Source organism: Aethalodelphis obliquidens, unplaced genomic scaffold, assembly GCF_003676395.1.
Source record: "Aethalodelphis obliquidens isolate GAN/ISIS:26980383/991018 unplaced genomic scaffold, ASM367639v1 scaffold26, whole genome shotgun sequence".
Lineage (NCBI taxonomy): Eukaryota > Metazoa > Chordata > Mammalia > Artiodactyla > Delphinidae > Aethalodelphis > Aethalodelphis obliquidens.
This window is the reverse complement of record NW_020837970.1, coordinates 4,925,181-4,951,680: the sequence shown is the minus strand read 5'-3', so window position 1 is coordinate 4,951,680 and position 26,500 is coordinate 4,925,181. Positions and strand designations below refer to the sequence as shown.

At 45.1% G+C, this 26,500-nt stretch overlaps 1 protein-coding gene across 3 annotated transcripts in view; it reads right to left on the bottom strand.

Annotated features, from left to right (window-relative positions):
- CGNL1 (cingulin like 1) overlaps positions 1 to 26,500 on the bottom strand; it is a 101,061-nt gene that overhangs the window by 61,562 nt on the left and 12,999 nt on the right. For all 3 annotated transcript variants that reach the window (XM_027123131.1, XM_027123133.1, XM_027123132.1), the window contains exon 7: positions 18,699 to 18,911. In XM_027123131.1, the coding sequence (XP_026978932.1) occupies positions 18,699 to 18,911 (213 nt within the window). The remainder of the gene's footprint in view (positions 1 to 18,698; positions 18,912 to 26,500) is intronic.

The following is a 26,500-nucleotide window of genomic DNA, read 5'->3' as shown; positions in this document are numbered from 1 at the left end:
CAATCAAACCATGGCTGTGAGCAGGGACTCCAGTTTAAGGACTTAGATGGCAGCAGTGGGACAGAGGAGTGGGCAGATTTACTAGAGAGGTAGGATCCACTAGACGTGGTGACAAGAACAGTTTACTTCTTCCAGAAGAGCCCAACGTCTGTCTTGCTTTTCAAGACTGTGCCTCCCTCGTCATCACTATTCATTATTCCCCTTCCTCTCCTCTCCCTTCACTACCTTCTCCCTGACCCTTTGCAATGTATCATTCCCATTTCCACAGAGAGAAACAGAGTCATGGGAGTTTACAGTTTGCTTTACATATATCTGACAGGTAACTTAGTACAGGAGAGGTGGAGAAACTTGACCCGGGCCAACTTCCTTGGCCATGTCTGGTGGCCAAGTCCTGTAGGAGACAAAGTTTCAGACTTCAGCACAGTTGAGCCGAACCCAACCCCAGAGAATCAGGAAAGCAGCTGATTCAACAAGGTCACCACTTCGGCCTGTCTAAGTAGCCTGGGCCCTGGTCCTGACTCACCCTCACTTCTGATTCCAGTCCCCTGACTCAGCTGCTCATGAATTTGAATTCCTGGCTCTCCTGACTCTGGCCTGGTTTGCCAAGTTACCTTGGCAGGCCCTTTGATTTCTCTAGAAGGAGAATGCTAGACTATTAGGAGAGCTCAGTGAGGCTGGGGCACCAGAAGAGACAGCAGGTGGCTAAACCTCTATTAAACCATTGTCCAGGGGGCTGTGCTGCTGCCATTAAAGAATATGGGGATGTCCTATACACATCCACCTAAAAAGATGCTCCAGATATACCGTGAGAGAGGAAAAACATGTGCTGTCAAAACTATGCTCCAAAACATATATTTATATCTTCTCCTACCTTACGCTCTTATGCGTTGTCCAAATTATTTTAAAGCAAGCCTTTTCTATCTCTCCTTTTTACTAAAACAACCATAAAACAGGAAAAAAAAATCCACAAAATTACTATTTGAATGGGACAAAACCCTCAGTGGCAAATAATCTGATACTTCCCTTATCCTCAACCACTTACTTTTAACATGCAAATATAATTGGATTTGTAAACCACTAAAAAGGATGCATTCTCATTTTGTAGATGATATAACTAAGGTTGGGGATGGTTAAATATCTTGTCCAACTAGGAACAATCTTTCTACTGCCCAAGAAAAAATCATTTATTTTTATCCATGAGATTGATCTGTATTTACCATTTTAAAATCCTTTTCTAATAAAATATACATTCTTTTCAAGAACTCAGGGAATATTTACCAAGACAAACTCTATTCTGAGCCATAAAACAAACCTCAACATATTTAAAAGAACTGAAATTATAGAGTGTGTTCTCTGACCACAGTGGAATCCAATTAGAAATCAATAAAAGAAAGATAACAGGAAAATATCCAAACACTTAGAAATTAAACAACATACTGCTACATAATCTATTGGTCAAAAAAAAAAAACAAAAAAAGCCTCAAGGAAAACAAAAAAGAATACATTGACCTGAATGAGAATTAAAATACAACATATCAAAATTCTTGGGACACAGCTAAATCAGTGCTGCAAAAGAATTTCATAGCAGTAAACAGTCACATTAGAAAAGAGGAAAAGTCTGAATTCAATAATATAAGCTGCCACCTTAAGAACCTGGAAAAAACCAACCCGTGTACAATGCAGGAAATGAGGACACGCTAAATAAATCTGGAGTGTTCCCCAAAAAACCAAAGAAACAAAGAAAACAATCAAACCTGGAAAAGGAAGAGTATTATAAACTCAAAGCAAGCAAAAGGAAGAAAATAATAAAGGTAAAAACAAATCAATGAAATTGAAAACATAAGAACAATAGGGAAAAAATAAATGAAACAAAAAGCTGATTCTTTTAAAAGATCAATAAGATTGACAAACCTCTGGCAAAACTGACAAAGAAAAAAAGATAAAATACAAATTACCAATATCAAGAATGAAATAGAGGATTATCACTACAGCCCCTGCAAGCATCTATAAGATGATGAAGGAATACTACAAACAACTCTACACACATAAATTTGATGCTTAGATGAAATGGACCAATTCTTCAAAAAGTGCAAACTACCACAACATACCTAATATGAAATAGATAATTTGAATAGTCTCATAACTATTAAGGAAACTGAATTCAAAATTTTAAAACTCAAAAATGAAATTTCCAGGCCTTGATAGTCTCACTGGAGAATTCTACCAAATGTTTACAGAAGAATAAACATGAATTCTACACAATCTCTTCCAGAAAACAGAAGAGTAAGAAATACCTCTCAGTTCATTTGATGAAGTGAATATCACCCTGATACCAAAACCAGAAAAGACAGTACCAAAAAAGAAAGAAAGAACAAATCTCTCTCTTGAATACAGACACAAAAATGCTTAACGAAGTATTAACAAATCGAATTCAACAACATATAAAAAGAATTATACTCTAGGACCAAGTGGAGTTAATTTCAGGGATACAAGGCTGGTTCAATATTTGAAAATCAGAAGAAAAATCACATGATCATATCAACAGAGGCAGAAAAAAGGCATTTACTAAAATTCAACACCTGTTCATGATTCAAAATCAAACAAACAACAACAAAAAAAATCCCAGAAAACTATGACTACAGGGAAACATCCTCAACTTGATAAAGATCATCTACAACTATATAACTAACATTATAATTAATGGTAAAAGAGTGAATGCTTGCCTCCTAAAATTGGGAACAAGGTAAAGATGCCCACCCTCACCACTCCTATTCAACATAGTGCTGGCAGTTCTACCCAGCATAGTCAGGCAGGAAAAAGAAGTAAAATGCATATAGATCCAAAAGGAAAAAAATAAAAGTATCCCTATTTGCAGATGACACGGCTGTCTATGTAGAAAACCCCAAGGACTCTACCAAAAAACTATTTTAGAACTAATAACATACTATTGATCAATATGACAATGTCTCGATATAAACAGAAGGCTTTTAAAGTACTGTTCATCAAGGAGTGATTTGGAGGGAACAGTAGGAAATCTCCAATGACGTATCAAAGAAAGTTGGTTTCAAGAGGAAGATGGCCCCAAGCCAGCTGGTAGGAGCAACAAGGTCCTAGACCCAAGAAGCCATGCCACAAGCTCACAGATGGGTCACTGGGAACCTAGACTGTGTCTGTCTCCTCTTTAAAAGGTTGTATAAATTCTCAGCTAGAGTAGACAATGTTTTTAAATGAGTACTGGTTTCATTCTCATGGATGGGACCTAAGTCATTTAAATTCTTCTTTTGATATCTTTCCAAGAGTCTCTTCAAACTCCTGCCCAAAGACCAGAAGAGACAGCTACAATTTATGGGACTATGGTCCTACTTTCCACAGACTAACAAATGACATTTGCAGCTCTTTTAAACATTAAATCCAATGCATATTTTCATACCTATGCTCAATGCTATTGACAGAGAGTCCCTAGAAACAGGAGGCATAAAGATGCCATATCTCAGGTGACAAAAGTTTGTCTATCCTCTTCTAGCTTCTCACACTTCACATTTTATTTAAAAAGTCATTTATTTAGTAACCATGCATTTCTAATATTGCCATAAAACCAACACTGGCTTCTCTTTATCTGGGAAAACTGAGAGCCAACACCCCTGGAGCAGAACTCCCACCTGGCATAACACATAGCTCACAGCTTCTCCTCCATCCTCTGCTGGCCCACTCTTGTGCCTCTCGGAACCATCCTTCCTCCCCTTACCCTCTGGATCTGTGGCTCAAACTCCAGACTCCTCTGTCTTTCATCTCTGGATGCTTCCAGCTTCCCCACTTCCTATCCTACCGCCCCCCACCTGTGCATCTTTTCTCTGTCCCGCCTTCACTGCACCTCACCACGCCCGCCACACTTCCAACTACGACTGTCCTCCTTGCCTGCTTCTCATGCCGATTTCCTCTGCAGCTGGGCACTGGTCTCCAGCCCCAGCCCTCTCTTCTAACTCCTGCCCTTCCTCTTCCACCTCTCCTTTTGCTGGCTTGCTCTGCTTTTGGGTCTCATTCCCCACACACTCCCATCTTGGGCCAGCTGTTTTCCCCAAAAGTACACATCTACTTAGAGAGCGTGTATTTGATGGCTGGACAAAAATGCCGGTGTACTAGAAAAGTAGAAACCCTATGCTGGAACCATCTCTAACTAAATCACTGCACTTTCCTACAGGGCCGAGGGAGGAGGACGGCAGCTAGACGTCCACAGCACTCTGCGGCTCTTGACAGGGAAATGACTGCGTTCCCACTTCCGAGAGCAACAGCCCAAGCCCACTGCACACCTAACACAGCATTTAGGTAACTCGCCAGTAAGGAGAGTCCACCTTTGGGTTACCACGTATTTGTTAGCAGCCTAGGCTTATCCAATAGTTAACTAGGGCTTTTAATCTAGCTATCTCCATTTCCCTGAGGCTAGTCTCATTTCAGGGAAGGGAGAGAACAGACTCTACAGGGAGAGGCGCCCACTTCCCCAAACTGAAGAACCTTCTAGAAGCAGCAGTGCTGTTGACTTTACACTAGGAAGTTTAATCAGTCTAACCTTCTCCCAGCACCAGAGGTAAAAGATTCCGAACTGCTCAAGAAAAGGGGCTATGAATTTAAGATAGAAGGCCTGGGGGTGGGGTAGGGAGCCCTCTTCACCTGCCACACCCACTAAGCCCAGATTTGTTCTACTGCCTCTCCTACAGGCCTTCTCCATCAATGTGGCTTTTGTCCTCCTGCCACGATGAGCAGCTCCACATAAGGCCAGGCCCCCTGACCTTGGGTGACATATCTGTCTCATGAACACTGTGAATATGGTGAGCAAACAGTTCTCCACTCTGGATGCAAACAGGACCGGATGCACGCGAATGCCAACTGTAAACTCAGAGACAGGACTAACCTCTCAACAAGAAGTTATTTCCCTGTCATATTATCCTGTTAGTTAAATGCCACGCCAGGCTCTGACTAATTTCTACCAGAGTTTCGTCAAGGTCAACATCGGTGGCTGCAGAGAGGTACAGTAAATTATTAACCCTGGTTCTCCACTGGGCCTGAGTCAGCTGCAGAGTTCACCGCCTCCCAGCCACGTTTTCTCCCCAGTTCAGCAGCAGGAAGTTCACGGTACACAGCACAGGCGTCTGCTTCTGCCTTGAGGGTCTCTAAGACAGGTATGGGAAATGGCAGTGAGCTGGCACTCCAAGGGACTGTCCACAACAGGAATGGTAAAAGGAAGCCCAGCAGGCAGGGTAGGTGCTTGGCTTCCTGAGGTCTCAGAAACCAAGTATGGAAGAAGCAGTGGGAATCTTCTCAGACAAGGTCACAGGCTTAGAGCCATGACAGAAAAATGCCTCACCAGGCAGAGAGGACCCTGTAGATCAGAAAGCACCAGGGATTCAAACACCATACCCCTCCTTGGGGCTTGGCACACGCTGGACTCAAGTTCAGGGTCATATTTATAAACCCAACTGGCTCAAAAGACTCTCCATATGGACTCTACAGAACAACCCCACTGCCCACATTCCAGAGCTTATTGCTCTTGCAGAGCTCTTGCTCCAAAGCCATGAAGAACTCAGGGTTTTCCAACTAAATGTGCAGGCTTCTAAGTCTTCCCTATGTTGTCATCTAGCCAATATTTTCCCTGGTGCAGAACAGACACCTTTAGATTCTTGGACAATTCAGGGATGGAAAAGACAAGGCTTTCACATCCTCCTATGCCGTATCTGCCCAGATACTTTCATGTCCTCTCTACTGCCACCTCTTCTGGGCTCTGTCATTTATTTATATTTATTTATATATTTATATATTTATTTATATTTATTTATCCCCAGCCTTGTTCCAGCAAGTCTCTGAAGCACATCCACCCCATCCCATTTTTCTAACTGTAAGTGGACTTAGAGTTTCCCTAAAACCAGACACAGCCAGTATTTCTTCTCTCTGGACCACACACTTGAAATACATGTGCAGAAATTTAACAAAGAAAAAGAGGGTAAGTGTTAAAAGGAGAAATATGCACACTTGGCCATCTTCTCCCCTTCGTCTGTAAGTCCCCAAGGGCAAGATTCATCCATGACTTTGGAATGTCCTAGGAAAAGAACAGTCCTCTCCCTTGTCCCCTCTCCCACCCAACTCCTACTTACTGCTGACAAAACAACACTGCTTTATCCTTTACTGTGAAAACTGCTGCAATCACCCTGTAGAACAAACACCTTGCCCTTTATTTTGTCTTTCATGAAACCAACCTAATAACGCTGGCTCACACAAGTTCTATTCCCTAGTGATCACTGGGGCAGGAGGAGCTTTCCATTACATCTGCCGCTGACTGTTCTTACACACATTTCCAGAGTCCTAACATGTGCTCACCAAGAACACATGACTTAATCTGTAGCTCCAAACTCACTAAACCACATCTGCAGAGGCCACCTACTACTCTAACGGTTTCCACTGCAATGCATCTGCCACTAACATGCTAAACCCATTTGTATCCATTCAGTACCTAAAATATGGAAAGCACTCAAAAATATTTGAATGAGTACGTACATGAACACACAAACAAATCTATTAACTGCCTAGGGTAAAACTATGGATGGTACAAAAATGAATAAGGAAAATGGCTACCCCTAAAGTCTCAGGAGAGAACAATCCCAAGGTCCCATGCTCCAGCTTATGACATTCCCTCCAGCTGAATGCCCGAAATCACCTCACTACTCTCACTGCTCCCAAGACTCAGTTCAAGCCTCATTCCCTCTTAGGACCTTTTCCTGGCCTGACTAATTGGAACAAAATCATTCCTTTTTGTATTTCTGCTTTACATGCTGTATAAAAGCCTCTCCAAACCTGGATGCCATCGTTTCACGTGCCAAACTGGCGGCATCAACTTTGTCTCGGGACAGCAGCAGAGACCATCCTGTCCATCTCTGAACCCCCAGGCTTCGCACCATGTACATGAGCTGAGTGAATAAACAACTATAGGCAAAGCAAACCACAAACAACGCTACAGGAGGGGCAAAGGCTCTGGGGATCTCAAAGAGAAAGGACAGCAGCTGCTGGACCACACGAAGAAGAGGACGTGTGAGCTCAGCCCTGAAGGACAGGCAGGATTTTAACCACAGAGACCAAGGCACAGGGGGTACTGAAGGACTTTAGAGATTAGACAGCTAATCTGAGCAGAGAGACAGAGGAAAGAAGGCAGAGGGACTGCCCAGGGGACACAGGGAGAAGTCTAGGAGGAGGACACAGGAGAGCAAGTCAGAAGACACAGCCTGAGACCAGAATATGTACAATCCTGGGAGACAGGCGCTGTTAGTATTATTTTCCCAACTGAGAGAAGAGGATATGGGGGATCACAGATGAGGTTTGCCAACAATATTCTGCTTGCCAACTATGCTTAAGGTCACGCAGCAGTCATTGTATAAAAAGAAAAGAATACACACACATAAACATATACACACACTTGTATACATAGATTCCAGTTTCTCAACAGAAATACATGGCGGGGGCTGGGAAACTGTCCCGCGCATTGTAGGACATGTGGCAGCACCCTTGGCCTCCACCCACTACGTGCCAGTAGCATCCCCCCAGTTACAACAACCAAAAATGTCTGCAGACACCGCCAGTTCCCCCAGAGACAGTGGGCAGAATCACTCCTGGCTGACAACCACCGGTTCCCCAAAGACAGTGGGCAGAATCACTCCTGGCTGACAACCACCAGTGCAGATTGTCTCCCAAAGAACATACAAGGGGGCTGCAGGAACTGGGAGGAAGAGGAAGAACTGGTATTTTGCCAAGTGGTGCACAGAAATTCAATTTTTTTTTTTTTTTTTTTTTTTTTTTTGCCACACTGCACGGCATGCAGGATCCTAGTTCCCTGACCAGGGATCAAACCCGTGCCCCCTACAGTGGAAGTGCAAAGTCCTAACCGCCGGACAGCCAGGGAACTCCCCAGAAATTCAACTGTAAAAAAAATTATGTGCAGCATTACTCCATAAAATGAAATACAGTACCCCACAAAAGGATCTCCCTGCCAGTACGCAGTGGAGACAAGGCCCACATCTTCTGACGCAAGCCTCTACCCTGTCTACGGTACCACACTGGACTCGCGATGGAAGGGGACTACAAAGCAAAGGCCCAGAGGTGGCAAGCGTGTGGGGACAGGGCACACATCTCTACCAAGGAATGGGGAACTGCGCTGTGTGGCTGACACTGGGCTCATCATGAACAGTGAGGACCAGAGCTGAAAAGGCAGGTGGGAGGCAGCTCATGCAGGGCTGTAACTGTAACTGGAGGGAAGCCATCAGGACTTGCTGGGAGTGGGGGGCGGACTAGAGGGTAGCCAACCCACAACAGGGCGGGTATGGTCTGAAGTGGCCAAACCAGGAGAAGAAGCAGGGAGACGGCTGCTGAAACCATCCAAGCTGAAGATAACGAGGCCTGAACCAGGATGGCGGCCGTGGGAAAAAAGATCTGAGGATGGAAGTGATGCCATGGACACAGACACACAGACCTGGGTAGCAGATGGAAGGTGAAGGCCAAAGCTGAGATAGGGGCCCCCAAGGACAAAAAGTAAACATACACCACTGAACTCATGGTTTCCTCTGAGCCTGCCTAGGGAAGGCACAGATCAGTACCCTTATTTCACTGTACATGGGGTAGACTGAGGTAGTATAAAAGGTTTTATACGCTGTTTTTAAAAAGTTTTCCTCTCACCCCTTCCCCCTACTTGTCCCCAGAGGCAATCACTATCGCTCTGCATCCCTCCTGAGATAGTCTATACATGCACAAGCATATATGCATATGCCCTCATTTCTGCTTTGTTTTTGATAATAAAAATAGTATCCATTTAAAACAAAGGAAACAAAAACCAGGAAGGACTAGGAGTCTTCTATGAAGTCAATAAAAGCAAAGCCAAATTTAGAACCCTTCCCTCTCAAACTGTGTTTGTGTTCTTTTTAACCTTTGCACATTCTGATTCATGCAGAAAGAGAACACTTACTGAGCACTCTGCAAGGTGCTGGTGATACAAAGGATAAGATGGTCCCTCCTTCAAAATGGGGAGAATGACATATCACCTAACAGGTATAGTCCAGCAAAACAAGGACTAGACCAAGGGTATGGCAGGATGCTATGGCTCTGCTGGAGTCAGGGGCTATAAGGAAATTCGGCATAAGAGAGATGGCTTTGTCAAAATGCTGTATTAGTCAGCTATTACTGCATAACAAATTACCCCAAAACTCAGCAGCCAAAAGTAATAGTAAATATTTATTATCTCACAGAGTTTCTGAAGGTAAGGAATCTAGAAGTGACTTTGGTAGTTCTGGCTCAGGGTCTCTGATGAGACTGGCCCAAGATGTTGGCCAAGGCTGCAGTCATCTGAAGGCTTGAGTGAGGCTGGAGGATCCACTTCTGAGATGGTGCATTCAAATGGCTACTGACAGGAGGCCTCAGTCCTTCATCACATGGGATTTTCCACAGGCTACTTGAGGGCCCTCATAACATGGCAGTTGGCTTTCCCCAGAGCAAGCAATTCAAGAGGAAGCAAGGAAGAAGCTAAAATGATGTCTTTTATCTAGCCTTGGAAGTCACACTCCACCATTCTCTACTGGTCACACAGAGCAGCCCTATCCAACCTGGGAAGGGCCTACAAAGGAGAAAGATTCCCAGGAAGCATACATCACTGGGCAGGGGAGCAGGTCATCTCAGAGGCTGGCTACCATGAAAGCCCTGTAAGCCCTGACTTACTGTGACCTTATAAATATTTCTGTTTCCACACTACTTCTTATCTAACGGACTTAGAGCTTATGACATCCTCCATTTTCTGCTTAGAGTGATCAAATAATACTGCCAAGTTTTTCCACCAAGTAGAAATCTACTTAGTGATCTTGGCAAGTCTTTAGAAAAATATTCATCAGGCAGAATTCAGAGGGTCAGAAAGAATACAGCAGATCAGAAAAAATACAACACAGACTGAGTAGGATTTCTGATAACAAAATTAATGTAGTTTTCCTTTCACACGTTAAAGATTCAACTATTTGCAATATTATAGTGACTGCAATCATCCTTGGCTATTTAAAATAGCCCGTCTGCTTACACTGCCCAGTTCTGTGGGCATATCCACACCTGGAAATGCACCTGGTTCCTGGTCCTCAGTGAGTGACCACCACTCCTGCCTCGCTCACACTTTTGGACTCAGTTATACACCACTCAGTGGGTGGTGTCCATGGATGGTTCGGAGATCTCAGAACGTTTGTTCCATTTGGGGAGACAGGCAAGCACCTTACTAGGTTATTCTCTCTACTTCTATAAGTGTCTAAAGGTATTTCTAGCACTAAGACACTGTAACAGCCTTGGTAGAAAACAAAACTTTCCTCCTACAAACCTCACCACCAACAGACCATGCTTTCCCCTTCATCCATGATCCCTACCCACCCTCCCCTCACCGACTCACTCACAGACACAGTTTACTAATTCAGGGAACCAATGATCAGCAAAGAGAAAAGTGTCACAAACAAAATGGGACGCCCCTCAGCCATAAAAAAAGAACAAAATAATGCCATTTGCAGCAACATGGATGCAACTAGAGATTATCATACTAAGTGAAGTAAGTCAGACAGAGAAAGACAACATTCCATATGATATCACCTATATGTGGAACCTAAAATATGGCAGAAATGAACCTATCTACGAAACAGAAACAGACTCACAGACATAGAGAACAGACTTGTGGCTGCCAAGGGGGAGGGGGGAAGGGAAGGGATGGACTGGGAGTTTGGGGTTAGTAGGTGTAAACTATTACGTTTAGAATGGATAAACAATAAGGTCCTACTGTATAGCACAGGGAACTATATCCAATCTCCTGGGATAAACCATAATGGAAAAGAATATAAAAAAAGAATGTATATATGTGTATAACTGAGTCACTTTGCTGTGCAGCAGAAGTCAGCACAACATTGTAAATCAACTATACTTCAATAAAAAAGTTTTTAATTTTTTCAAGAAAATGGGACCCTCCATGACCCCAACTCCCTTCCCCTCTGCCCTTCAGCAGAGAGAGAGGCCTCATTAAAAATGGAAATAGGGGCTTCCCTGGTGGCGCAGTGGTTGAGAGTCCGCCTGCCGATGCGGGAGACGCGGGTTCGTGCCCCGGTCCGGGAACATCCCACATGCCGTGGAGCGGCTGGGCCCGTGGGCCATGGCCGCTGAGCCTGCGCGGACATAGCCTGTGCTCCTCAACGGGAGGGGCCACAACAGTGAGAGGCCCGCGTACCGCAAAAAAAAAAAAAAAAATGGAAATAGATTGCTGAAGAGACCCCAGAGAGCGCATGCCTTCATCTAAAGTGGCAGCATGAATACGTCATCCCAGGGCAACGTCCTTACTTGTAAAGATCAGAGCAGACTCTTTGCCACAGAAGGAATCTGCTCTGCTTGTGTTACACACACACACACACAGAACAAAATCCTTAAGACGCACACAGGCTGCATGAGCTGGTCCCTACTCTGCTCTCCACTTCCTCTCACTCCAGACTTCCCGTCGTCCTTCACAGCCCAGCCTCACTGGCCTTCATTCAACACCTTGAACAGACTGCACCCCCTCCTTCCACCAAGCCCTGTGCACATGCTGTTTCCTCTGCGTGTAACATTCTGTGAGGTTTTTTTAACCCTAGTTAATTCCCATTCATCCTTCAGATCTCCATCCTCATTTTGCTTGAGGAAGCTTCCCGTCCCTCCCTCCATTTCAAAGCACTTATCACAACTGAATTACACATTTACACACATGACTGGCTGAACTCTGTCCGTCCCACCCCTCTTACCCATTTTATCCCCACAACCCAGCACAGTGCCTGGCCCACATGAAATGCTGGAATGGATACTTGCCCAATTAATGAATGACTATGAATGAACTACTTATTGACAGAGAGTCCAAATACTGTATCAACCATCCATTCCCAACGGTGAGGCGTTGATGCTGACTAGTGGTGGCCCAATCTTCTGCGTTATTTATGCCTCGTCCTCTGGGCATTCCTCATACAGGTGGGAAACGGGCAAGAGCTGTCCCCCCTCCCACAGGCGGGCTTAAAGCCTATGTCAGATGCGGCACAGACAGTGTGACTCGCAGACCAGGCTGTTCTGCCATTCCTCCTGAGGCCAGGACAAGGCTTTTGTACTCCTTCTCCACCAAGTTTCCACACTTTCTCTTCACACTGCATGTGAATTCACTGTGATTTTCTGGGTCATCCGAGTGCCTTTGGGCAACCTGAAAGCCGTGCTGCCACCTCCTCTCTCTCAGGAGCTACAGGAAAACGCCCTCCTACTCAACCGACACTTATGAGGCCTCAAGGGAGTGTCATTAAAACAAAGCGAGAGAGAGGCATGGACATATATACACTACCAAATGTAAGGTAGATAGCTAGTGGGAAGCAGCCGCATAGCACAGGGAGATCAGCTCGGTGCTTTGTGACCGCCTGGAGGGGTGGGATAGGGAGGGTGGGAGGGAGGGAGACGCAAGAGGGAAGAGATATGGGACCATAGGTATATGTATAACTGATTCACTTTGTTATAAAGCAGAAACTGACACACCATTGTAAAGCAATTATACTCTAATAAAGATGTTAAAAAAAAAAAAAAAAACCTGCCGAAGGCTGGCCTGTGTGTGTGAGGATCCTTTCTCCTGCACTGTGACACTCCACACACACAGCTAAATCTGCTCCCTTGAAGTTAGGCGAGAGACCCGAAGGAGAGCTCCTTGGAGGCTGTCATCCTAGCGGGAAAGAGGCCTTCCCCATAAATACTTCACTTCATGAGGTCCTACCCTCCAGAAACCTTCCCTATAACTGGGACCTAATTGATTTTTTAAATAAATGAAGTCTATTTTAACTCATCCCTCAGGTCAACGTTCTTTCTTTGTCTCGCATTTAGACTATTTCAACTTTCTAGCAATTCTAAATGTTAACTCTGAGTTTATGAAGAGGAGTTGGGTACAAAGCCAGCAGGTTCAAGATGGGATACTGTTCAGAAACTCTCAGAGAGGTCTTGGAAAGGAATTATCGTTTTCATGTCTAATTCTCGAGTATTTGGTACGCAAAAGACACGTAGGGCGTCGAGTTACAGAACAGATGTGCTGGTTCTCTCCTGAACGCTGCCCTCGGACGCCAGAAGCCCTTCCTGATCTCCTGCCCTGCATGTGCCTCAACCACAGCACCTAGAACTTCATTCTCATCTTATTTGCACATTTCTCCCCACAAGGCTACAAAAGATCTTCCAAGCTGGAAACCATGGTTTGCCTGCCTTGTATCCTCAGTGACTGGCAGTGGTAAAGCACACTCAAATGTCTGATGGAAAATGAAGGGGCATGTCAGGGACTCTCACTCAGTCTTCTACACCCACAGCAAGTGACTTTGGCAGCTCCGATCAAACAGCAGGAGGGAAATGCTGGGATGTCCCGTTTACTGTTCACCAAGGCCCATAAGAGATTTATCAGGACCCATGCACCTGGGATCAGAGACACAGCAGGGATGGGGCATGTCTGGGGCTTCGAGGGAAGGTTCAAAACGAACACCCTAGGATGCCACACCAGGCCTCTTTATTCAGGTACATTTTAATTAGTACAGCATGCAGAAGAGTGATGTAATTATGAAGAGCCAGCTCTGGGGGGAAAAAACTAGAGAGGAGAAAAAAAATGAAAAGTAGAACTTTTTTAACCTTGAATGTTTCCCGTGTTACTTTTGCCGACGGAGGGACCTGAGCCACTCTAGGCACACTCGAATCTGCAGAAAAGGGACATTTTCCTGTGGGCACCGGATTACAGACCTGCCGCTTCCCCCGCTCTCAACAGCTGTCATTCAGAGTAACTTGATTACGTGAAGTTAAAGAGCTGAGGAAATAAGGATTTTTTTACAGTTTCCCCGGCTAACGTGCCTCCACCGGAGAAGACAGAAATGAGATTTTACACTGAATTAGCCTTCTCTTAAGGAAGGCAATTCCATTGATCCTGAGATTAGCACTGGTTTTACCATCTGACCCTCTGCCGACCTTATGCTTTGAAAAGAAATTGTTCACAGATTGGTAGCCGAGAGGGAAGGAACAATCTACAGATGCTATGAGAAAGGAGCACGAGAGCACGTATTCATTTTTACAAGACTGAGCGACATTTCCAAATTATCAGGTGAAACACACACATAAGGGCATAATCTAAGGACAGTTTTGGAGGGGAAAAGAAAAGTTTCAACATCACTGAATTCGAATAAAATTTCTCTAAGGGTTATAGAGAATATAAAATGTGGCTGTAACGTTAGAAAGAATTTACACTATAAAGAGCAGAACAATATAAAACTACACAGACTCAACATGTAAGTATGTAATATAAAAACGGGCTGCTTTTACAAGTTTCTCAAATGTTTCATTAATTAGGCCAAATACAACGCTTTTCCCCTTGCTTTTCTGTTACTGATCCTGGCTGCTTCTCTTCAGGTCTCTGCATCTGTGTCCTCCTCTTCTTCCCCCTATCCTAAGCCTGCCTTCTCCTCTCTTCTATTGCTCCGTAAGGCTCCAGCCCAAACACACATCTCACCTTCCCACCTAACAAGGTGTTGCTTATGCTGTACTCGGTACCCCAACTGTCCTCAGCCTCCACGCTCACATGTCCAAATACCACTCACCTCTCACAGCTCCCTCCATGAAATCTTTCCTGGTTTCCACCAGCACAAGCCATCTCCTATAGCTTCACTTGGGGCATTTACTCTTTCCTACTCTGTAATCAGCAATACCAGGCCCCTGGAAACTGTAAAGTCCAAGAAGCAAGCTCTTAGAGGAGCTGGAATTTGAGCTGCGCCTACTCTCTGAGAAATCTGAAAATGCTGACCACCATCTACACTTCTCTCTTGCTCAAGAACTGGGGACAGGGAGGAGTAGGGATGAAAAGAAGACGCTAACAGCTATGGACGGTCTTCATTTCACTCCCAGATGACAGTCATGCACATCCCCACTGACTGTCCATTTCTGCACGTGGATCCCAGCCACTGCCACAGACCCAAGGAGAAAGAGGACATTTCCTTTTCAAAACTGGAAAGAGTATAAAAGAACATAACAGGAAAAAAGTATGTTATGGAACAACATTCTATCTATCACACAGTCTTTTCAAAGACTGTGTGATAGATAGAATCCTCTTTCTAACAATGTAAAGACACCTCCTTCTGTGGGGAGGGAACTGAAGCAGCTCACTTAATGCCCTGAACTACCACCGCTCTGAGGGGAAGTGACGTTCATTCTGCTGCACGAGGACACCCCACACCATCAGGGCGCTCATGAATTCTCCTCTGTTGAGCAATCAATCTGTTCTTTAAAAGGTGTGGCTGTCTGGGTCTACGAAAACCACTTTTACAGAGTATCTGTTTGGAATACCTATAAAACATTCTTAATATAATGTGACAGTTTTCACCAAATGTTCTAGTAATTTAAAACTTTTAGTGCTCAAGCTCAGGCCAGAATGAAATATTTGCTATTTGACAATGATAAAATAGCACTGTAGGGATTTTTGGCCCTGATTCAGTAGCAAAAATTAGAAAAACTGATGCTAGGAGGTTGGGCTGCCTCCAAAGACTTACCAAGGAAATAAACTTTTTAAATAAACTTTTTAATATAATGCAGTTCCTTAAAGAAATGTCAGCTTTTAGTCACAGTGGTGGGTGAGTCCCTCCCCTGAGGCAGGAAAAGGCTAAAGGCCAGTGTACAGGGCTTCCTTAGTGGCGCAGTGGTTAAGAATCCGCCTGCCAGTGCAGGGGACACGGGTTCGAGCTCTGGTCCGGGAAGATCTCACATGCCACAGAGCAACTAAGCCCGTGCGCCACAACTACTGAGCCCGTGGGCCACAACTACTGAGCCCGTGCACCACAACTACTGAGCCCACGTGCCTAGAGCCCGTGCTCCGCAACGAGAAGCCATTGCAATGAGAAGCCCGTGCACCGCAACGAAGAGTAGCCCCCACTCACCACAACTAGAGAAAGCCCGCATGTAGCAATGAAGACCCAGTACAGCCAAAAATTAAGTAATTAATTTTTTTAAAAAAGAACTTTGGAAAATATATCTCTTATAAAAAAATTTTAAAAATTAAAAAAAAATAAAGGCCAGTGTAAAATTTAAGAAACTCTTTACTAAATTAAAAAATTATATTTAGGGCTTCCCTGGTGGCGCAGTGCTTGGGGGTCTGCCTGCCGATGCAGGGGACGCGAGTTTGTGCCCTGTCCGGGAGGATCCCACGTGCCGCGGAGCGGCTGGGCCCGTGAGCCATGGCCACTGAGCCTGCGCGTCCAGAGCCTGTGCTCTGCTGCGGGAGAGGCCACAGCAGTGAGAGGCCCGCGTACCGCAAAAAAATATATATATATATACATATATATATATATTTAATTCACTCTCCTCCAAGTAGTTAATATAATACTACTAAAATTCTATTATATAGTACTGATATGTAAATAATGTAACAAAAAGGCAGCATCAGGGCTTCCCTGGTGGCGCAGTGGTTGAGAGTCTGCCTGCCAATGCAGGGGACACGGGTTCGTGCCCCGGTCTGGGAAGATCCCACATGCCGCGGAGCGGCTGGGCCCGTGAGCCATGGCCGCTGGGCCTGCGCGTCCGGAGCCTGTGCTCCGCAACGGGAGAGGCCACAACAGTGAGAGGCCCGTGTACCGCAAAAAACAAACAAACAAACAAAAAAAAAACAAAAGCAAGGCAGAGAAATAGAGTTTCCTAAAAGATCTCCCATGTCATCACTGGAGAAAATACAACAGGAACCACACACCAGGCACTGAAAATCCAGTTAAGAGGGGAACTGATCCTCCGCTTACTTGCACTCATCAGATGCAGCACAGATGTGACTGTGTCAGACACTGTGGTAGGGACAGCCACAAGGCGACAAAGGGCACACACTGTCGACTACAAATGGCTTGTCGCTGGTCTATGTGATTCTTTTTTGTCTAATTTGAAGCAATGCTTAAATGTCAGGATATCTCAAAATGCATTAGCCAGGCTTCGCAGGTGGCACAGTGGTTAAGAAACCACCTGCCAATGCAGGGCACACGGGTTCGAGCCCTGGTCCGGGAAGATCCCACATGCCATGGAGCAACTAAGCCCGTGCGCCACAACTACTGAGCCTGCATGCCACAACTACTGAAGCCCACGCGCCTAGAGCTCGTGCTCTGCAACAAGAAGCCACCACAATGAGAAGCCCACACCTCACAACGAAGAGTAGCCCCCCTCATCGCAACTAGAGAAAAGCCTGTGCGCAGCAACGAAAATGCAACGCAGCCAAAAATAAATAAAATTTAAAAACAACAACAAAAATGCAGTAGTCTAAGTCTTTACAGATTACCTCATTTCCATACAACAAAGATCCTCTTTCGCCTACCATGATTCCCTTCCCCACTTGTAACATGTGACAGCAGAGGACCTAGAAACTTCCAATAAAATCTCCTGCATCCCGTGTGTGGCATAAGTTTAATTTTCCTTACCGTCAAATTACTATAAACATGCCAAACACCATCCTCAACTACCCTTCAATGAATAAACCATGTTAACTCAACCTTTGACATAAGGTCTTAAGATGATAAGGACATGATGGGTCCAAAGGAAAATTAGTTTACTCAGCAGCCTGTTGGCATGTTCCCCATGAAGCAACAGCACATAAAGGCCAAGAGAAAGGACACCAGGCTCCTGCACAGAAAGGAAATCAGGCGGAAAAAAGAGACATGTCCCTGCAAAGCAACGAAAATGAAATCAGTTTCGCTTTTCTCCCCCAAACTAAACCAAACCTTAAAAAAACTAAGATAGGCAAATCAACTTTTTTTTTTAACTGTCTGTTATAATAACCCCAGGCAGACTATTTCCCAAATGTTTTATTGTTAGACAACAAACCCATCTTTCACTTCTTGTCATTTGCAATTACCACGCTGTAACTGAAAATCAGTGAGTCACTATGCAGCACAGGAGAGAGGGCCTACCAGCTCTGAGCTGTCACTGTAATCATCACAGAATAAACAAACAATATCAAGAGTTCTTTCTTCATCATCTTTAACCTGTATATTGCAAAGACTCTAAACAATTTATACTCTGTAATTCCCCTCTTTCCCTAAAGATGGCATGATATTTCACAACATTTTCCCCTTCATTTTCCCCTTTTCTTTAACAGCCCACATGAGGCCCGCACCAGAGACCTCAACATAATTTAGAATCTATCTGCAGGAGCCAAGAATTCAATTAAGAGAAAAATTATCTTGCAAGGGTTTGGGCAATTCAGCCCATTAACCCTCTTGTAACTCTGCTGAGAAAAGAACCTGAATTGTCTAACAAAAGGCTTCACAAGTCGGAAGGAACAGGCGGGGGCAGGGGTGAAGGATTCCAGAAATCTGGGTCCTGTCTGCAACCCTACCCCATTAGCAAAGTCACGCAGTGCCCTAGGCCAGTGACCTTTAGGAACCCTGGAGGGGTTCACTCCTGGGCTTTCTAAACCTCACTGCATGTAATAAGAGCTTCTAAGCAGGGTCCTTAACAATTTTTAAGTTTACAAACTTAAAACGGTGACCAACAGAACTGCTGAGTGTATTGTCTGTGAACAAGGTCTGGATCAATCATCTGATGAAACTGAGTTTCACCCTGTCACGAAAAGGCAGGCAAGCAACGGACACCCACTCCGCACTCCGGCCGGGACCCACCTTGGTGGCCTCCTCTACGCTCTCCTGCAGGGCCCGCAGCTCGGCGTCGTACTGCTCCTTCAGCCTGTCCATCTCCTGGTCGTGACTGGAAACCTCTTCTTTCAGGGCTCCCTTCAGGGCGGTGAGTTCGCGCTCCCGCTTTCTCAAGAGGTCTTCCTGCTCCTCTTTAGCGATGAGTAGATGCTGAAGGTCCTGCTTTGCCTGCAGAAGCTCCTGGAGGGAGGAAACGCGGGCGGGGAGGTGAGGATGCCACCCTGCACCTCCCCCTGGGTCACCGGCACACACGGCCCTACCCTTCCTTGCTTGTCCTCCGCACTCTCTCCTCCCGTACACTCCACGCTGCTTTAGCCCCTCTCCTCCTCTCCCCTTCCCTTCCTCAGCGTCCACCATCCCCCTCGATTCGACTATCTTAGCTTTTCTGAGATTTAATTTGAGGGACAAAAGGGAAACTGATTTCATTTTCGATGCTCTGAGGGGCCAGGTCTGCTTTTTCCGTCTCACGTCCCTTCGGTGCGATGGTCTGTAGCCCTTGCTGGCGGCCTTCAGGAGCCGTTGCTTCGTGGGGCGAATGCTGACTTGCTGGCCTCGCTTCCTTCACCCCCAGAAGCCCGCGTGTACTCAAACCCTTAAGCCACACCCGAGTCCTCGGGATGCCCCTGCCCCATGCTGAGCAGGCACGATATTCACACGTTCTCTGCCTTCACTGCCTCCTAACCTCACTGTTCATGAGCAAAGTCACAAGACTGGGGCAGCAAGTTCCGCTATGAATCGCATCACCTAAACCCAAGGGTGTCCTGCCAAGGCTGGGCACTCCCTCCAGGTCACCATCTCCAGTCAGACCTGCTCAGCTCCCCTCAAGCTGAGGCTCACCCTCCCCGGCGGACACCCCTACTTTGTACTCAGCCAGGACTGGGGCTTGACCACCCAGCTCCTCTCTGGACGCCAGGGTTCCTCCCCACCCAAAGCCACTTCACAGACAACAAGCTTTCTCCCCTGCCACCCTGCTCCAAGTCTCTACTCATCAGCTGTCTTTTTTTTCTGTCATTTTGCTCCTTTCTGTTTCCTTGAATGTATGTCCTTTTCATCAGGGCACAAGGATCCTGAGTCAAGGGCAAAAACAAACAAACGAAAAAACAAGGTTTTCCACCAAACTTTTTTTTTTTTTTTTTTTGTGGTACGCAGGCCTCTCACTGTTGTGGCCTCTCCCGTTGCGGAGCACAGGCTCCTGACGCGCAGGCTCAGCGGCCATGGCTCACGGACCCAGCCACTGCGCGGCATGTGGGATCTTCCCGGACCGGGGCACGAACCCGTGTCCCCTGCATCGGCAGGCAGACTCTCAACCACTGCGCCACCAGGGAAGCCCTCCACCAAACTTTTGAAAGTATAATTTCTGTTCACTGCCTCTACTCCTTGACCACCCTGTCACTCCTTACTCTCTTGCAAATGGCTTTTGTTCCTAGTCTGCTAAGCCTGTCCCCTCCAAGGTTGTACTGACCTCTTAATCTCCACATCCAATGGCCTTTTCTCAGTCCTCACTTTTCTCAATCCCTCTTTGATCCTCTTCACCTGTCCCCTTAGAAGTCTCTTCTGCCTTGCAGTTCAAAGACACTGCATGCTCCTGTTTTCTTCCCTCAGGCCACTTTTTCTGAGACAATCTTTTCTGGTTTTTCTCTGCCTCTTATTAAAAAGCTAAAATGATCCCCAAGAATGTGCCTTTGCATTCTTCATTCTTTTTTGGCAAGCTCATCCAGGTTTTTTTTTTCCCCTCAATTTTAAATTCTATATAAATAACCCCCCAAACCTTTACCTCCAACCCTTATCTGAGTCCAGACCTGCGAGACTCATCCATCTGGATGTCCCTTGGGCACCTATGATTCCGGAGGCTTATGTTTCTCAGTGCTTTTTTTTTTTTTTTGGTTTTTTTTTTGCGGTATGCGGGCCTCTCACTGTTGTGGCCTCTCCCGTTGCGGAGCACAGGCTCCGGACGCGCAGGCTCAGCGGCCATGGCTCACGGGGTCCAGCCGCTCCGCGGCATGTGGGATCCTCCCGGACCTGGGCACGAACCCGTGTCCCCTGCATCGGCAGGTGGACTCTCAACCACTGCGCCACCAGGGAAGCCCTCTCAATGAATTTTTCAAGTCCCTTCCTCTCCTCTTCTTTGGAACGGCAGTGCCTGCTCAGGAGCCTGGCAGCGACTTTGATCTCTCTCGTCCTTGTACCTCACAACCAAAAAGTTAGTTCTGTAACATCTTAGATCCTTTCCCTCACCTCTCTGGTTGAGGCTCTCATCAACTCCAGCCCAGGTGGTTTGCAAGAGCTGCCCAACGGCTCCCAAGCTCCAGTTTCTCACCTGTAGCCTCTATGCCATCACCCACACAGCATCCTGTCTGGGATGCCCTTCGTCCCTCTCAGTCCCACGTCTCTCTGCCTTTCAGAAAACCTCTCAAGACTCAGATACTGTATGACCTCCTCCAAGAAGTCTTCCTTGAATCCCCTTCGTGAATACCCACCGCACTTAGGCTGTGCTTCTCATAGCACTTAATACTTTTACCATGCAGTCCTTGTATCTAGATTTTATTTTCCTATCTCTCTTGCTAGATTATCAGCTCCTTGAAAAAAGGACATAGATCTGATTTATATTTCTGATGCATGGATCAATGATATTGGGAGTGGGCCTGTTCTGGACATAAATAAATTAACATGGGCAGTACAGCAGGAGTCTGGAGATGTCAGAATTCTAAACTCGTCTATTCTTTCACTGGCAGCTTCTAAGTAAATACGCATCCTGTCCTCTTGGAGCTCCTGGCGAACTGAAGGCATGGTTGCCACCTGGGACCCGAGGCCTCAGAGATGATACACTACTTTCCATTTAAGAAGTGGGTCACTGATGAGCGGATGAAACTACCTGTAACAAGTTAAGAATAACTGACAATGGAATCTCTTTCCTTTACTCTAGGCATGCACATCCATTAAACCAGGGGAGCCTCTGCAATCCCAGGACAGAGCTGCATTGCACAGACTAAGAATTAGTCCTTCAAGAATCTAGCCAGCAAGCACTAAGAAGCTTAGAAGAAACTTCCAGAGACTCGTCTAGGCAACTAGAGCAACTCTGGCTCTTCCAAAGCACCAAACACAGAACACATGAGTAAATTTTATGAAAATATACCCCCGTCCTGATATTTGTCAAAGGAGATGCCCTGTGCTTCCCACTGTCCAGTCCCTCCTTAGGGATATTAGAAACACCCGCAAACCCCCCCCTCCATCACTGTTGCTATTGGCTATCTCTCTAGGCCTTCCCGGAGCCTCCTGCCAGCTTCTTCACAATTGCCCTTGCGAGCCTACCCCCGTTTCCTGCTCTTATTTTCACACATTTCTCAATTGTTTTAACAATAAGTCAGTTCCTCTTCCCACACTTATCTTTTCCAGGATATATCTGTGTTTTGTGTTGCCTTTTGTGTACTGCCACCAATGCATGTCAAGAACCTGTTTTTATGGTCCATTCTACACCAACATGCTGTTATCTGTGTCTGGGGCTGTTGCTTAAGTGGACTCTGTTGCACAAATCCAATCAGATTATACCTCACCGTATCACTGAGTAGCACTTGAAGCTTTCCAGGGTAGAGACCGAAAGGGACGGGAGATTTCAAAAACTTCACTTCATCACCTCGGTGGCTTCACTGCCAATTATATCAAGCCAAAGAAGTGAGAGAAAACATATAAAATACACGTGAATGTCTATTAGAGATGCACATGCCTCTCTGTAGACTCCAATCAAAGCAAACAAAGGAAAACTCTGGGCACTCAGAATCAGTACTTTCAAAACCTATACACATCCAGGCTAGCTGCACACATGAAAGTACAAGAGATACAGACCTAGTATGGATGTGTATTTGGGGGTGGGTACAGGGTAGGCTAAAAAAATTGACTGTGTTTGGTACTTACTACATAATAAGAATTACGCTAAGCATTTCTAAAAATCATAGGAGAGGGTGTCCCTGGTGGCGCAGTGGTTGAGAGTCCGCCTGCCGATGCAGGGGACACGGGTTCGTGCCCCGGTCCGGGAAGATCCCACATGCTGCAGAGCAGCTGGGCCTGTGAGCCATGGCCGCTGAGCCTGCGCGTCGGGATCCTGTGCTCCGCAACGGGAGAGGCCACAACAGTGAGAGGCCCACGTACCGGGGGAGAAAAAAAAAAAATCATAGGAGATGAATATTATTATTTAAAAAACAAAAAACTGGAGCTCCGAGACGCTAAGATGCCTAAGATCACGCAGTTTGTAAGTGGTAGAGCGAAGACTGGGACCCAGATTGGATACCAATGCCCGTTCTCTTCACTACACAGCCTCTGCAGGCCTGATGACAAAACTACACACTCAAGAAAGTCTGAGGAGCGGGCAGTTACTCAGTCTCTCAGATGCAAATGAACGGTGTATTGAGTTCTGCTCAAGTGCTTGTAAGGAGGTCCACCTTTTTAAACAGGAGCAAAGAAACCTGCCCAGAACCTGAAAAGACAAGAAGGAAAGCTGAGAAGAAAAGGAAGCATGCTCTGGGCCCCAGCTGTTACTAGCAGCAGCCAGTGGCTGTCCTGACAGCAGGGGCACCAAAAGACACAGACCAGAATGTCCCGAGTAGCAGCTCATCTACCCACAGAAAGTTTCACTTCACACACCACCTACTCACAGGTATTCCATGTCAAAATGAGAAAACAAAACTGATCTAGACTCTCTTTTGCATAAAAGCTTCCCAGAAGTTCTACAGAGTCCCTATCTCTGGCCCACACTCATTGAAAGGAAAAGTAAAGGTCTTTTATCAAAACTATAGCTGCCAAAGAATTATTTTTTTCCCCAGAAGGATGGCCTAAAAAGTGTAAGACAGTTGATGAGAAACATGATTTTTTCTGTTGCTTCTTTAGTAAAATGTGTATAATGTTCAGTAACATCACAACACAATAAGCTTATAATTATTCTAGAGATGTCATTTCTGAGCACAGCCTATCCCCAGACCAATAGGATTTTAAAACCAGAATAGTTTACTGATCTAAGTACTTGTATCTTGGTAAATGTCAGGGATAAAACACCACGAGATTCTGTTGGCCCATCTGTCAACACTACAGGCTCCCATCAAAGACAATCTTTGGTAATTAGAAAAACCCACCATGATGAGGCTTAGAGAGATGTCGCATGTTTACCCATCACTCCAAGAACAGAGGGAAACGTATTTATGGACAAAGAAGTGACTGAAAACTTGACCTATAATAATTTTTGTATATTGAGTTAAAAAAGAAATTCGGAACCATCAGTTGTTTAACTAAGAAATAACAGTCATCCTATTCTTGGTCAATTATTTGGCTTCTCCTAAAAACACAGGATATTTTCTACTATTTCTTCCTTTTTTCCTTCCTTCTTTCTTTTTTTTTTTAATGATTTTATTCTCTCTTAATGTTACTTTACTGACTCCATATAGGGGTCCAATGTTATTGAACAGAATGTGAAGTATTAAAAGATATTTCATGAGAAATCTTATGCATTATGCAGGCCTCACAAAATTTAGGGCCTTCAAGCTTTTGCAAACATTAAAAAGCAGAAGTGTTTAATGTTCATTGTGTTTAAGAGTCTGTTCTAAGCCAAGTGCCATGGAAAACTTGGCTACAACTATAATCTGTTATCAGATTCCCCCAGGCCACTTTTTATTAAGATATGAAGAATAAACTGAAAGTGACGAGGAGATGGGGTTTATTTTATTAGTGATATAGAAACCACAGATCGTTTTTTAAATGTTGCTGACACGTCAAAGCAAACTGATAAAAAGAGTGAGGACAATTTTCCAGAGGGAGAGAAACCCACTTTGGCATAGAGAAGCTAATTGTGTCCTAACTTTTCTTGCCAAAAGGCAGCAATAGATGATATAGCTTCCATTACAGGAAAGAGGCAAATAACCAGAAAACCGGCAACACCAGGAACATTTTTAAGAAAAGATGTACGCTGTTTCCCTTTCCTGAGTCTCTCATTATTAGCCTCTGCCTGAAAACACATCACCAAAGCTGAAGCTCATATCCCAGTTACCACTATAAGTCAAAAAGCTAGTTATGTTCAGTTAATATATGCTCACTATACTGTGTTCAAAGAGGCAAAGAAGCTACAGTTCATTTCAGAATTATTCCCTTTTTTTTTTTTTAGTGGTGGCATTTTAAAAATAATTTATCTTTTTTTTTTTTCTTTTCTCCTTTGGCCACACTGCACAGCATGTGGGATCTTAGTTCCCCGACTAGGGATCGAACCTGTGCCCCTTGCATTGGAAGCACAGAGTCTTAACCTCTGGACTACCAGGGAAGTCCCTAAAATTAATTTAAATATTGAAATTTATTTATTCATTTGCTCTGTTGCCTGGCACTATGCTAGGCATGAAATGTGGGAAGAAGCAAAGATGATATGCTCTTCAATGAGCTGGCTAGTAAAAGAAATAGCAAATCAGAGCAAGCTCAAATGCACTAAAACAGAGAATCTAAAAGGACAGAAAATACCTGGGGAAAGGACAACTAACAATTTTAGGTTTTAGTTACCAGGAAAATTCAGAACTTAAGAGACTTCCTGATAGTTAAGATAATATCTTTCCCTTTTAGAATCAGTGAGGTGTCCACACAAGGAATCATAGACTATGGGAAAGTCTTACCTTCTATTTAAATGTTTCTGAAGTTACTTTTTTTTTTTTTCCGGTACGCGGGCCTCTCACTGTTGTGGCCTCTCCCCTTGCGGAGCACAGGCTCCGGACGCGCAGGCTCAGCGGCCACGGCTCACGGGCCCAGCTGCTCCGCGGCATGTGGGATCCTCCCGGACCGGGGCACGAACCCGTGTCCCCCGCATCGGCAGGCAGACTCTCAACCACTGCACCACCAGGGAAGCCCTGAAGCTACATTTTTATCAAAAGTCATAACCTGTTCAGTGACATTTCTCTCCTTAGGAAATTTTTCTAAAGAAGTAAAAGGATACATATAAAAAATTCAACATATTTTCTCATAATTTTAAAAAAAAAGAAACAACTTAAATATTGGAGGATGGTTAAGCATATTGTGGGGTATCTTCTTAAAAATGAAATATGAAGACTATAAAGTATCATAAAGAAAAATATTTCTGACATATTAACTTTTAAAAGCAGGTATCAAAACTGTAGACACACTATATTTGTTCCTACATTATAGATGAAATCTGTCAATGAATAGGGAAACAAATAAAAATGTAGGAAAAAAGGGCTTCCCTGGTGGCGCAGTGGTTGAGAGTCCGCCTGCCGATGCAGGGGACACGGGTTCGTGCCCTGGTCCGGGAAGATCCCACATGCCACGGAGCGGCTGGACCCATGAGCCATGGCCGCTGAGCCTGCGCATCCAGGACCTGTGCTCCGCAACAGGAGAGGCCACGGCAGTGAGCGGCCCGCGTACCGCAAAAAAAAAAAAAAAAAAAAAAAAAATGTAGGAAAAAAAAATTTTTTAAGGTATTAGGAAAATATTTGCCTTTCCCCCCCCCCCCATTTTTTTTTAAATCTTTATTGAATTTGTTACAATATTGCTTCTGTTTTATGTTCTGGTTTTTTGCCCGAAAGGCATGGGGGATCTTAGCTCCCCGACCAGGGATCGAACCTGCACCCCCTGCTTTGGAAGGTGAAGTCTTAACCACTGGCCCACCAGGGAAGCCGCTCACCCCCCATTTTAAAATTTCATCTTATGTGATTTTCTTAACACTTCAGTGATAGATACACGTATCTTCAAAGCCCCGTCTTAATGTACCTTGTCTTGGTAACCCTGAGCCCTGA